General features: G+C 39.1%; 1 protein-coding gene across 1 annotated transcript in view; it reads right to left on the bottom strand.

The window, feature by feature from the left end:
* LOC149090090 (uncharacterized) overlaps positions 1-15,293 on the bottom strand; it is a 33,796-nt gene that overhangs the window by 6,973 nt on the left and 11,530 nt on the right. Inside the window, exons 3-5 of the mRNA XM_089235536.1 lie at positions 3,521-3,607; positions 1,975-2,267; positions 301-367 (exon numbers count right to left, since the gene is read on the bottom strand). Coding sequence (XP_089091662.1) covers positions 301-367; positions 1,975-2,267; positions 3,521-3,607 — 447 coding nt within the window. The remainder of the gene's footprint in view (positions 1-300; positions 368-1,974; positions 2,268-3,520; positions 3,608-15,293) is intronic.

The following is a 15,293-nucleotide window of genomic DNA, read 5'->3' as shown; positions in this document are numbered from 1 at the left end:
CATATCTACGAACCATGAACCAAACATAAAAATTTTATTTTCGACTCTTAACTAATAGAATGAATGGAAATATTTAATTTCAATTTTGAAACTGGTCAAAATCACTTCAGTTGATGGTACCATGGTTTTCGAAAGTATGTAGAGTATATGTGTTATTTTTGTAGAAACTCGTCATTCACTTTTTAACTTGAAAACATTTGCAATAACATAAAAGAATTGAAGAGAAGAAAAGAGAGAAAAGATTTATTTTTGTACAGGAGAAATAGAAGAGAGTAAAATATATACATCTCTCATGCTCACCTGATAATGATATGCCCTTGACTGCAACGTATGCATCTGCGTAAGGCGTATGAGCTTTTATTAATAGCTGAAGATATAAATATAGTAGGCATTAGATACATATGAGTTATAAAAAAAAATAATAGGCTATTTGTTATACAGTCGACGCTCGTTTTAACGATGATGCGTTACTGTGACCGTTCAATTATAACGACCAATACGACAAGTCCCAAAATTTTTCTTATTCATCTTATGTGTTTTTCATCCAGTGTAACGTTCGAACTCAACTCTGTCCGGTCTTTTTTTTTGTAAAGAAATATATAAAATCCGTATTTTTCATATATTTGCAAAAATTTACGTTTCATTTTGGCCGTTGATATTAGAAGATTTTGGTTCATTACATAGGGGTGCATGTAATTAATTACTGAAATGTTATCATTATTTTCTAACCACATGTGATTTCACCGCACCTGCTTAAATTATTTGCAATAAAATTAGAAAAAAATATTTTTTTATTCCGTCCAAATATGAATTCTCTTAAACGATACGGTCAAACTCGTTTATAATGCCACCTTGGATATAATGCCAATAATTAGCGGTTCGCACTGATTTCCATAGAGTGTAACCTATTAGAGAGTAGGTAATGAACCTTGATTTTGGCGTCAATGAAAAGCCACCACATCTCTGTCTCTGTCGAAAATAACGATAAATTTTTTGTCACCTTTGTTTCCGTTTCAATGATGTTTTTCCAATAAATTCCTGAGATTAATGATAATCACGTCCAGGGAATGTTTGTCTGTTGTTCTATATATAACCTAACGTTGAAAAAAAAGCATTTATTGCATACTTGATGCTCCGACCAGTGCCGTCTTAAGGCATGGGCCCGGGAGCCTCAATCGAAGAGGGGCCTCACAAAAATGAGATCTGGTTGAAATTTTCGAGAATTTATTCGGTAGGGCCACAGAAAAATCAATCGGCCCGGGGACCCATGATACTCTTAAGACGGCCCTGTCATTGACATGAACATTATACACAACATTCCCGCATTTTGCTTTTCCTAACTTTTTCTTACAGAAATATCCCCCTTTTTTAAGAAGCCTTTTTTAATTCCCAATATTTACTAGAATCAGGAATGAAGACAATTTGCTTGTGTTAAAATGAATATAACTATAAATTTTCATCTCATACATTTGCCAAGTTAATCCCCCCCCTCCTCCGTGAAAAACATTTTGGCAGACTTGTTGTAGCACTGCGTTTCACGCCAAGGGTAATTTATAAGAAACATTTAGCGATTTCCTTAAAAATTGGCTACATGCTTGATGAGAACCAGCGAATTAATGTACCAATTATCTAAACTAAATCCCTAATCCTCGGTCAAATATGGTCATCATGGTCATCATAACCATAAAGAAATAAAAATTTCACGAACAGTGATTGTCTCTGATTAAAGTTTTCATCAAAAAAGGTCTTAAAAACGCCAACCTTGGATGTAACGATACTTGATTATAACGACAAAATTTCGTGGAATTTTGGATGTCGTTATAGCCGAGTTTCACTGTAATTTTTTTTTTCAAACGTTGTATGTAATGAAGTCCCAATACAACGTCCATTTTCTATGGAACAACGGGAAGGCGGTGGCGTTATAATGAACGTCGACTGTATATTGATAAAGGTACCAAAATTTATACATCTTACTCTGTGACGGGAAGAACATTTTGGAATTGTGAATGTCGTGGAAGACCACGTTGTTGGAAATGAGTCACCGTAGTTTCCGTGAACGGACGCCAGGCGGTTGGTATTTTGATTGTCGTCGTTATCACCCGTTCTGAGGTGGAATGACACGTAGACGCTGGAATAGCCGTATATCTTGTACTGGATGGTAACCGTGCGTTCCTCGACCGTTGGCTGCAGCCAAGGGCTGACCACGACTCCGACCCCGCAGTCTGGAAACTTGCACTTCGTCAGCTCGATGAAATTACCGTTGATACCTGTGCGAGGAAAACAAATCTTGTCAGCAATATATTTGACTGATAATAGTTGTGCTATTTTATAGATAAATGATCCTGAATTTTACTTCATTTCAATTTTAACCCTTAAACGCATGATTTTTTTTTCGTGTGGATAATTTTAAAAATCATTAAAAAAATCTATTTGGAATTTTACTGCTTATACAAAGCCTTACTGAAGACATGCAAAGCCTCAAAAATCGCACATAAAATAAATGTATTGAAGTACTGATATTACTTTCCAAATAATACAAGGTGTCCTGTAAGTTCTGATTCGGCCTTTATTTCATAAACAGTTAGTCACAAAGGTATGGTTTCAGTTTAAAAAGTGCTCAAAAATGTGTTAAGAAATTACTCTGTATCAGTTTCGAATGTGAAAATACATTTTGTCACAAAATAAAACATCGAAATTTTTATGTGGCACCCCCTGTGTTTTCTAATTTCCTATTACAAAATTGTTGATCAGTCTCTTCTGAACTCCACAAGAAACTTTCATATTTTTAACTGCAATATTCGATGAGATATTTGATTTCAAAAACCGGAGGAAAATTTGGAAACAACTGCATAAATAAGCGGAAGGAGCGTTATTCGTGAGTTTATGCCGTTCTTTTCCACGTTTTCTCAGATTTTTGAGTTTAAATGTCTCGGCGAATATTACAGTTAAAAGCAGGGTTTTTTTCGTTGGGTTCAGAAGAGACGGGACAAAGACGGTTGGGTTCAGAAGGACAGGGGAAAAAATTTCGTTTTTTTATTTTGTGACACCCTGTATTTTCCCTCTCAAAATCAATCTGGTGCAGGGTGATTTTGCATTGCATTTTGAGCATCGCATCTTTTTTTAAATTGGAACCATATTTAAAAAAAACGAACAGCTGATGACATAGAGGTAGAATTTGAACTTAGACAGCACTCTGTGATTCAATCTGTAGTAAGGGGAAAAAATGGGATCGCAAACGTCAAGGTGTAAAAAAGAAATGCAAACAAAACATTTTAAAAGTTAGCGAAATTTCAGTCACACACGCATACCCTGTAACAAACAAACAGTTGTTGTGGTTAATTAGGACATCTACCAGCAAATTCAAAATATGAAATGGAAAGAAAATGATCTCAATTTACGTGCAAAGGCGATTCGGAATTTCTATCTTCTGTGTGGGCTGCAGTAATTAACGTTTAATGGACACTTCACGTCTATGCATTTAGTGGTTGAAAATTGGTATATAGAAATTTTAATTTCGTACCTAGCTTGTGCTGCCATTTTAGAAACGAGGAATCGTCATGTGACCAAATACACGAGACACCATTGCCGAACACACACTGCCCTCGAGCTGCCAAAAAATAGAATGATAGTAAAACAAGTACAAAAAAACATTATGTTTAATAATTTGAACATTAGAGATGGATTTTTTTGCTCTGCCAAGATACACGGAATCAACTGGCTATCTAAATATTATGCCAAGGTGAACTTAGGGGGAAAAACAAAGCGCCACTCTCCCCACCAGGAATCGAACCCAGGACCTCTTGCATAGTGGTGAGGTGCACAGATCATCATACAACGGAAAGACTAGCCATTTTTCCTTGAAACACGCAGAGTAGCGTGTCTTCCTGAGCAGAGACTGCGTCATTTCTTAACTTCAGCTAACAGTGGCGACAGTAGAGATGTATGATGATTTTTTGCTCGGCCAAAAAGACATGAAGTCAATAAGCTATCTGTATATTAAAAGGACATCATCCATCTTTGATGGTGATAAAATGCTGCAATGTCTCTACTCAGAAAGTCGCGCTACTCTGAGTGTTTTAAGGAAAAAGTGGTATAACTCTCTGTGGTATAACGGTCAGTGCGCTTTATACCACAGGGCCTGATTCCTGGTGGCGAGAACGGCACTTTTTTCCGAAGTTCACTTCAGCACAATATCCAAATAGCCTAATGATTTCATAATTGAAACATTATGAGAAAACTGAAAAAAAGTACTATTACTAAGCCACACACTCACCTCGTTCATATTCCTCTATTTCTAACGAAGAAGTGCGCGTTAGAATGTGCGTGTATGTGTTGTGGAACTAACGTGAAGTTTGCTTCTTAGGAAGGCTTGTTATGTGTGTCCAAGTAGTGCGTCATCAGTCTTCCAAATTCGGAATCAGACAAATTGGCAGGTTAAGTTTTAAAGTTTCTACGCACTTTTTGCTCAACCTGTACATTCATCTCACCCACAAACACAAAAAAAAATTAGCGGCGGAACGCAATTGTAACAGTTTGAATAACAGTTGACTACTCATCGCCTGTTGCGATTTCCTTGCCAATATCTATAAAAAAAACCCCATTTTTATCACTTTTCTTTCCTTTCTTTCCTCCAGCTTCTTTGGGGTGGCCAACAGCGGGCAACATGCGGCCCGTGAAGAGATTTTGTGCGGCCCGCGACAAGGTAAAAGTACCATGAAAAAAATTAAATTTGTGATCATAATTTGAACTATCGGTTCCAACAGCAGATTCCTTGATTAACAAACTGCTTACAAACTTCTTATTTCTAGTGACGCGAAATTAATTTAATAACTAACTAATTAATTCAATTAATAATGGATCGGCTTATACATCGAAGTTGCGCCATTGATGCGGCCCACGACGCTATAGCTGACCATTATGTTGGCCGGCGAACAGAAAGACGTGGGCAGCACCCCTGCTTTAGGGTAACGGGGTTTTTAAATTCATTCTTGGCCTCTACTGACGTTTAAAATAATACAGTCAAGCTCGATATGACGACTCCCTTCATCCCGTCGAAAACGGGCGTCGACTGTATTTACAATCTTTTTAGTGACCTATGATAATTCCACCTGATTTGTTTTGTATTTGTGAATACTTAAATGAGTAGAATCAGTAGTCATTTTTTGAAAACTTTTTGAAGACGTCACCTTGGCATCATTTCTTTGACAGAACACATTCTGCCATGTACCGATTAATTAGAAATTCCGTGAAGGATTGTGTACGAGGTGCATGAACGGTTAACTAGTAGCAACCCCTCACTTCCTTCCAATTGACTACTTTTTTGCAATATTAGCCCTAAAAGGTATTTATCCCCCCGCATGTTTGGCCTCTTTTTCGCAAGAATTGGCGATAGCATGTGTACTTTCTCATGTTTGTGACCCCGAATGTTGTATTTTTCTTCGATGAATTAGGGCCAAGCCACTCATATTGTGTTCCCACAAATTCCATACCTCTACTCTTTCCCTGAAGACAACTCTTACCGGAAATCATTCACTATCAACAAAACATGAAGTAGAATATTGTTCGTTTCCGTGAAAGCATTGTTTATCAACAATATGCTTTACATACCTTTCTAACGGACCCGTTTCGATTTCTGCTGAATATGGGAAACGAATGGTTTTGTATGAATGTCCTAAGAAAGTATATGACGCCAAGGAGAGATTGAAAAAATGAACAGACACTTCGTCTTTTTCGTCATCGTTTGCCATCTTTACTTAGTTGGCGATTTTTTACGGGCTGACGCTTTTAAAAGTAAGTATCGTTAACATTGAAACGGGAAGTTTCTTGCTGTAGAATGACGTTTGAGAGTGATGTCCCGGATTTTTTTCATATCCGTTCACGTTATCGTAGATGGCAGAAGTATTTGAATTCGTCATTTAAAGGGTTGATTTTTTTTAACACTTACAGTGGCATTCACGAGATAACTCGCCTAACTTGAAGCTAGGCATTGAATTACCGAAAACTATTTCGGTAATTACGAAATATCCCTCGCCTTCTTAAAACCTTCTTACTTCGGTAATAACGAGCCAGGGCTCGTTATTACCGAATGTGTGTGGGTTTTTTTTCCCAAGTCCAACATGCTTCCCTTCAGATTAACTGCTAGTAGGTGAATCAGCTTTTGTCAAAGTTTGATAACTGAAGGGGAGAGAGAGAGTGAGAGACGCGTGAGAGAGATACTCTTTCCCTCCGGGGTAACATAGGCATATGTGTATAATATAGATAATAAAAAACACAGAGTGTATTTATCTTTTTCGGTTTTTCAATTATTCTAGAAGTTGAGAGGGGGGGGGGGGGAAGCATTATCAGCTGCACAAAATCGGAAAAAAATATTCCTCTTGAAAACAGGCCTAGCATTTTGCAGATTATTTATTGACCTACGGTGCAGTTGCACATCACTCAAGTAACCCGCGGCATATTTATATATTATTTGAGTAACCCGCGACACAGTTTCAGATCATTCAAGCGGCCTGTTGCACATTTACAGATCATTTAAGTGACCTGTGGCACATTTACAAATCACTTAACTCGTTCAGACCCGAGTGTTCCTTTTTTTGGAATTTTCAAAACGTTTTTGTGTGTGTGTGCAGTTTTGATGCTCAAAAAATGAGAACAAATGCCAGCAAATATTTATTATTATTTTCTTTTTTTTTGTGAAGAAATAATTCACTTCAGTCAAATGTTTTCAGCTGAAATGATGCAGAATATATTAATCTTCACACACAATTTTTTCCAGAATTTTATTGCTACATTTTATGTAATAAATTACACTTTTCCCGGAGGCACTTTCTCCTGGAAGCCATCTTTACCGGTCCCCAAAAGTTCAATTGTAAGTGCTGCCATCTGATGGAATCCCCCAAAGTTCATATCCACCATATTCTGACTCAAAACTAACACAATTCTCTGAATCCGGGATCAACTCCCTACGGTCAAAAGAAAAAAATTCTACAGTGAGGAAAAACTACCCACATATTTGTGGCACCAGTGTCTGAAAGGGATACGTGATTTTCGGCAAAAAATCCAGCACATTTACAAATCACTTAAGTGACCAGATCACACAAGCGGCCCATTTATACATCACTTAAGTAACCTGCGGCACTGTTTTGGATCACTTCAGTGGCGAGTGACACGTTTTCAAACAAATGAAGTGGCCCGTGCTCTCATAACGGTTGAGCTCCCTTAGGTTACATATAAACTGGCATTTTGCCACCAAATGGCGACTTATCTGAAGATATGATGCCACATCCCGCTGTTCAAACGAAGGTTTACATTGCTGGCTGGGGCGACGATGAATTCAGGAAATAAAACTCATCTACCTCCGTGGGGGAATCGAACCACCATCCTCGAGCATGCCGGACATCTGGTGGGTGGCAAAATATTAGTATATGTAAGCTAGTGTCTGAGTTGGGTCTGACTGTTCATGTACGGTCCCGTTCAGCGCATATAAATCTGCGTCAGGCCACTCGTTCACAAAAGTCTCTGCAGCTGAATACCCAAGTGTAGCGCAAAATGACCTGCCAAGAATAATAATATTCTTTTAAATTTCACCCTCTCCTATAGTTAAACGCGGTCTGAATCCTTCGTCGAGTGGCGATCGCCATCATTATCATCATCATCATCATCCTCGCGACGGACATCAGATGACGCATCATCCGTCCGAAATCGAGATACTTGAAGATCTCGTGAAAGTCATCGACGAAGAACTCGCCAAGTTGCCGCAGAACGGAAATAAAGGTGTCTCGGACCAGCTTCGAATAGCCAGACTCTCGGACCGGAGTGTGACGAACTCCACAACGGTGGGATCGATCCAGCGGAAAGAGAGTCGGGTCACGGACTGCGTCGCGGATAGGAGTTGCCTAAAGACAGGTGAGTCAGGTTATTCAGTCATTATGAAACCTGTGGTTCCCAAATTCAAGGTGTGAATGCGAACCGATCTCCCCGTTCGAAAGTCTCGCCACAGAGAGCAACATGCATACAACGGTACAAATATTCAATAATCACACTTCACTCATATTTTGAAGAATAGATGGCACCGCTAAAAAGTCACGCTTAACACTAGACACGCACTCACTGACCGTGACCGTGAAACAGTTAAACAGAGCGCCAGACCCATGTTTTAATAAATGGGCTACATCTCCTTCATTATTGTGACCACTATTGGCGTGGTCGATTAAAGGGCTTTAGGTTATAACTTTTTTTTTTTTTTTAGTATTAAAATACTGCAGTTTTGCAGTTCCCAGGAAAAGCTTATTTAGTTATAATAACTCTATTTTCTTACGCACTCTGTCATCGCGCGCAGGATCCATGTTTGGATCCTGCATGCATCCACGCACTTACTAGTACACGTGCTCACTTTCCGCGCAACTCATTCGGTCGTAAATTGCCCATGGTGAAGAAAAGAAAGTTATCTCATGAAGCATTTGTGATAATTTTGACATGTTTCGTCATGTCATATTCAATACTAGGGCCGGAAAGACAGTAGTGTGCATCTATCATGAAATATTAAATTGCATCACCTGCAGATTGTTACGTTACTTTAGTGTAATCACCAGTCATATTTGTGATCTATTTCCACCACTGGGAAAGACTGAACATTGGGCAGTAGCACCATTCTTATGGATGCTTCCGAAGCGGCGCTCTAAAGCTTGTGAAGTTGGAATGCCATTTGCACCAAACGGAAGTGAGACAATACACGTTGACGTGTAGAGAAACACGTAGGCCATAATGCATTTATGATATCATATTTACGCGTGTTTTGTGTCCGAGAAGTGCGGTCATCTGTCTTCACACTTATTTCTTCTCCTTTCTAAACGCCACATGCCAACATAGTAAACATTCCTCTAGGGAATTTATAACGGATTGTGTGGTGCAGGTCATATCTTCTGTACCTGACGTGAAGTTTGTTTCTGAGAACGGCTTTTTTTTTTCGTTTTTAAGAAGTGCTGTCATCTGTCTTTCGAGTTCGGAAGCAAACAACTCAGTACGTGATTTTGCCTTTGTATTATGAGTGAGTTTTTTTTACTGTTTGTAGGCCTGATTATACTTTGTGTACAAGTTCTTTTAAATAGGGTGGGGGATAGGTTCAAATTCATGCCTCAAAGTTGGAAAAACTTAGAAAATCGACTTCAACAGACCATCACCACTATGCCATTAGTGGTGTTCGAACCTAGATCCTCCCGATGTGAGTCTATCACGATGATCATATTTTTTCACAGACCGTATAGCGTACCTTCCGAGCAAGCCCGCAGCATTATGCGAATAAGCGAAGGAAGATGCGTGTCTACTGCTATATAAGAGAAATGCTTGAGCATAACACACGTGTATAATGTAAAAATTAAGAAAACTGATGCAAATAATCAAATAATATAAATATCGATTTGGGAAAAATCCCTCATCACACCCAGTTACATTCAGTAAGTTTTAACTGAAACTACTCAATCTTTCACTTTCTTTACGATACTTTCCTGAATTTTTTCGACATTCAACTGGAATTTTTACACAAGTTGCACTATATATATCTGGCACCCAAATTATGAAATATGAAATTTTTATTTTTTGCGCATGCGTAATTGAAAATTAGTTTACTTAAAAAGGTCCATGTCTCATCTAATAATAAATTGTTACATTTTAAATTTCTTTGCAGTGCGTCTCATAAACAGCGTCAAATTTTCTGCCAAATGTAAAAATTGGTTGAAAACTCCGCATTTTTATACGCAAAAACATGAAAATTGAAATTCTTACAAGAAACGTTTATATCTTAGTGCGTGCAAATATAACTGTTATTTTCACAAATAGCGCACACAAATATTGCACAAAGCAAGTGAAATATTCTGTGAAAGTTACAAATGATTTGCAGCATTTTATGATACAGTAAAAATTAATAGGATCTGATTAACAGGGTGATCAAAAATTTTTTTTCTTTTTTTAATTTTTTGGGAGTCCCCTAAAAACATTCATGACTGGAAAGTGTGAGTTCAGAAGTATTGTGTTTACACGCCCGAAACTGAAGAACAGTGTGACACCATAGCTCATTGGCTTGAAACTGCCAGGCGGTCATAATAAATTGCACGTAATCAATGTAACATGAACATTTCAAACATGTAAATTAAAACATAATATTAAAACGTGTTTTCAATGCAACACACACACACACACACACACTTTCAGAATGAAATGTACGCGTCATCGAATCTCCTACAGAAGGCTTTGCAAGCATGTACACTGGTGTTCAAAATTAAGAGAATTTTCACTTTTGGCCGATTATCTTCGGAATTTCGGAACAAATTTATATGAAATTTGTTGTTATAGGCATTTATAAATAGGCATACAATAGTCATCGTGCACAAAGAGGTTATAGGGTGTATGGCCTCCTCCTTACTGTTGTGCAGGTCGCACAACGTTAAATCGTACTGTAAATCAGCTGTTCAGGGGTTTCTGCGGCAGTCCGAGGTGAGATGTCCTTATCAGCGTGTGTTCATTAAATACCACAAATCGGTTCTTTGTTAGACTATTGTTTGCAGCCGCGGTTATATGCCCACTAAGGCAAGGGAGCCGCGGAAGACAAAAATTTGAGAACCCACTGAGCTATGACATTCCTTTAACCCTTTCATACCGGAGTATTCATATTTTTGAATTTTCAAATGTTTTTGATACTCAAAAAATACATTACCTACAAACATGAATACCAGCAAATCTTTATTGTTTTTTCAAACTTTCAATTTTTTTAATTACCTTTATTTTTTTGTGAAGAAATAATTCAATTCGTTCGAATTTTTTCAGCCAAGATGATGCAGGGTATATTCATCTTCACGCAAAATTTTTACCAGAATTTTATTGCTATATTTCATGTAATAAATCACACTTTCTCCTGGAAACCATCTTAAAACCCCGTGAAAGTTCAACTTTAAGTGCTGCCCTCTGATGAAAGCCCCTCCCTGATGAAAAGTAACTCCCTGAAGTTAAAATTTCTACATTGAGAAAGGCACCCGCACATTTGCGCATGCAGTGTCTGAAATAGTCGAACATGCTGGAACCCACACCATTCTCCCGTGTTTGCACATGCCGTGTGGTACCAGTGTCTCATCACTACTTTTTTTTTTCTGACCCATGTGTAAATAGAAACTTTATTTCAGTGAGACATTGGTTAATAAAATGAATTGTTCTGTTCCTGCTGTAGATGAGCCGCAGCATGTGGAGTCTCGGGACGCAATCGGTTATTCAGTGTACAGAATACCGAGGAACCCGTTCGTTTACGGGTCTCTACCTAGGGAGAAACGACATGAAGACGAAAAGCCGGCGAAGGCTTCTGATGATCATAATCATATCCTGCATCGACAGAAAGAAGCCAAGAAGAAGAAGAAGAGGTGGAACCGAATTATGCCTCAAGAATTCGTCTTGAGACCTCAATTGCTCACTGAGGATGCCGGTACGGGGTCCTTATCCAAAAGAAACACTTCAGCCAAGTGACGAGTGTGACTTTGTTGGCTTCTATTTTTTTTTAGCTGTTTTCGTGGAAGCCATTGTGATTGGCGATCAGGGTTATTGATACTTGAATGAAGAAGAAATCGATCAATTTTTTATTTTTTTTTATAATTCAAGCAAATCGATGAATTTGAACGATCTGATCGGGTGAAGTATTAAAATGAACATGATCGATTGGGTTTTGGTGCTCAATGTCTCGTTCCTCAGGTAAAGGCTAGCTTTACAGTAGTGTTTCTTAACCTTTTTGTTCCCCCATATGTCTCCCTTTAGACCACATTTCTTCTTGTGCCCCTTCCGCATGTCTCATCTGAAGACCTTCCTCCCCCCATCATCCATGAACAAGACCTTTTTCTACCTAATGAATGTTCTACCCGTAGAATGTAATTCTACCTATGTGTAGAGCAGAAATTTTATAAATAAAATCTATCTCTGGACCCCTGGGCGATGCACGAATTCAGAACTTTCCCGAGAGCCTAATCCTACTTGAGTTGGTCTGTCCAAAATGTCCAAATGTCTTAAATGTCGAGATGATCCAACGAAAATTGAACCCCCCTCCCCCACAGATCACCCTGGACCTCACCTACCCTGTGTTAGAGTTCAGTGAGCTTTCTCCTCAGAATCTATGCAAGGCTGTTTCTACATCATGGGTCCCCCGAGCCAAGTGATGCCTTTGGTTTGGGCCCCATACTGTGCTAAAGAGAAAGCCCAAATATTTGCATATTTGCTCTCGAAAGTCATACCACTCTCATCGAATAGGCCTCCTATGGATATGCAGCCCCTGGGACATACGTTAAGATGGCCCTGATTCCGTGAGCAGTTTCGATGGATTCTGAAAGTAGTCATAATTTTCTCTACAATATTATGTTCTGGAGAGGGAGAGGCGTATACTTAGCTGAAAGTAACAGCTTATATACATACTCGCGGAAAGTCATAGTTCCGGATCTTATTACGTAGGCCTCTTGTGGCATAAGGCTCCTGGGACATGCCCGGATGGGGCTCCCCCATGCGTTAAGATGCTTAAGGTTCTTTTGGGTATTCTTCTGAAGTAATTTATATATTTCACTTACGAACTTCATTTCTTCACAGCTGATTTTTTGTTCACCGCTCTCTGCGCCCCTCCCTTAACCACCTATTGTGGCTCCCCTTGCACGTGATTATCAACCGTGATCAGTCTTGGGATAGCCTCAGGACCACAACGGGGCTATATGGCCTTAGGTTAAGAACCACTGCTTTAGAGAATAAGAGAAGTAATACTGGGTTCTACATGTGGAAAAAACTTTATAAAAGGTGATATGAGACTCCTAAACAAACATTTTTGATCATAGAATGTGCGGTCGAATCGCAGTAGCAAAGGCGGTAGACGATGTTTTTAAAGAATGCCCAACAGAACTTCACCAAAAGCAAATATAATTTTCTGATGGATTTACGACAATAAGTACAATCAACCATTTCAGGGGGGGGGGGGTGCAGGGCACTGTAATGTGGTGGACACCTTTTCATGATGCGACCTCGATAACGCAAATTCTACCACAAGTCATTGTACCGCTTGATAATTGTTTGTCACAGCATAACCTTCGAATGGTCGATAGCACATTTGTTTTTGGTGAAGTGAAGTGCTGTTGAACACTCTCTAAAAAACATCCTCTACCGCCTTTGCTAATGCGATTCGATCGCACATTCTATGATCAAAAATGTGTTTTGTATCACCTCGTAACCCTTTGATTGGCATAGAAATGTTCAAAGGGATTTTTTTTTGAGAATTAATACATATAGAGTAAAAAACGTGTCTTTTGGCATGGAAATTTTTTTTAGATAATATTTGAAAAAAATATACATGAGATATTACCTATAAGAAACATTGCCAAACCAGGAGCAACATGGAAAAACGAAACTAATGTTGCCAATAAGTCAAATTGGCAAAATAAGATAAAAAAACGTAAACAAAAACTCGAAAAAATATATTCCAAATACAGTGAAACCCTTCTTAAAGGTCACCCCGTTTTACGCTCGACCAAATTTTTATTTCCTCTTGTATAATAGAAGTATGCATTTCAAATACCTGATTTACGGTCAACTCTCCTTTACGGACGAATTTTTTTTTGTCCCGTCGGTATCCCCAAAATAAAAGTTTTACTGTACTACTAGGTAATTTCAAATAAGGTGAAAATATTTTTTACTTTACAGTTTTCAGAAATCACCAACAAAAAAGGTAAATACAGTATTAAAAAAAATACAAAAAAAATTCCTAATGCATTTCGACACACGGAGGTGTCGTCTTCAGAGGGAAAATGCATAAACACTAATCACGCTGACCGAGGATCCGGCTTGGGTTGGTTACCAAATCTTAACTCTCGGTTGCTCAGCAAAAAAATAGTACGTCTGTCACTTCGTGGTTGGTCACAACGTTTGAAGTGAACAGACTTAATTTTTCTGCTGTTCATGGCAGCACTGGAGGGGGAAATATTCGTGACTTTTCCCTCATTCGGGTGGTAGTTGCTGTAGGACAGCGCTTCTCAGAGTGCGCGTCGCGGCTCCTATGGGTGTCATCAACCTTTGTCAGGGGCGTCGTGGTGTACTTGAGATATTTATTTGTATGCTAATTTATGCTTTTAAGTGATCCTTTTGTATCGAAAAATATATTCAACCAATTCAACCCGTCGGTATTCAACCAATATATTCTGGGGAGCCGCCGACGGCCCATAACTCCGCCAAGGGAGCCACGCGTGACAAGATTTAGAGAACCACTGCCGTAGGAGAGCATGCAACAGTAGTATACGAACAGGGAGCTGGCAGAAAAAAAAAAAAGAGTAAAAATAGCGTATTTTGCCACTCCAGCGCTGTTCTTGAGCAGTGCCAGCTAGCGACGTACGATGACGTTCGCGGCCATGGGTTCCCATGTAATTCTCAATTCTTTTGACGTTCTCTACCTCTCCCATGAATTTTGAGTTTCTATTTATGGGACACCCTGTTTATACAAGTTTCTGGCCCGCGAGCGAGAGAAATACCGCATATCTGGCCGTATTGTTGCCATCATGTTCCGAGGAGTAACGAAAGAGCTATTTTGTTTTAATTATCCATAATGGTGGAAAAAACAACAAAAGATCGTTGAGTCACAGAAAGTTTCTTAGTTACAAGCAGCAGGAGGAACCGGAGAAACCGCGAGACACCCAGGCTCTGTCGCAAGAAAATACAAAGTTACAAGCAGCAGACGAAATAATTTTGAATTTCGTAACCATTGTCGAAAACAGTAGCTGGGCAAAGGATGTTATTAGTCATCTTAAAGCATGGGCACCCACCCGGGAGGACCCCCAGAGTCCTCGCGATAATGAGATTTGGTTCCATAGTTTTCAATAATAAGTATGCAAATTGGTACGCAGTTCGTTCAAGGTTGGTAGCACCTCATAACATCACTTCTTTCCGGGGGGGGGGGGGTTGCCATGGTGATGTTGAAATGGCCCTTGTAATCAGCAGCCTATTTGTTGAGAGGAAAAATATCACGGTGGGTTGCGTAGCTATTTAAATTTGGTGTTATGGTGCTGTATCGATTAGGAAGAAATCGAAGATATGAGACGGACACATGCTCAACAGTATGAGGGAACCACATTGATAGAACGCAACAGAAAGCGTGCGTCGAAATCTCCAAACAATGCACCTTACACCAACCGATTAACGCGCAATGAAATAATGCAACATCACACAAATGTACACAGATTCATGCCCAAATGAGACGTAGCATCCAACTAATTACACTGCATGTGATGTATGCATGTCTGGGA

This window comes from Pholcus phalangioides, unplaced genomic scaffold (genome assembly GCF_987345545.1).
Source record: "Pholcus phalangioides strain wild (caught in Gottingen) unplaced genomic scaffold, Ppha-v1.0 ptg000001l_1, whole genome shotgun sequence".
Taxonomy (NCBI): domain Eukaryota; kingdom Metazoa; phylum Arthropoda; class Arachnida; order Araneae; family Pholcidae; genus Pholcus; species Pholcus phalangioides.
This window is presented reverse-complemented; position numbering and strand designations above follow the sequence as displayed.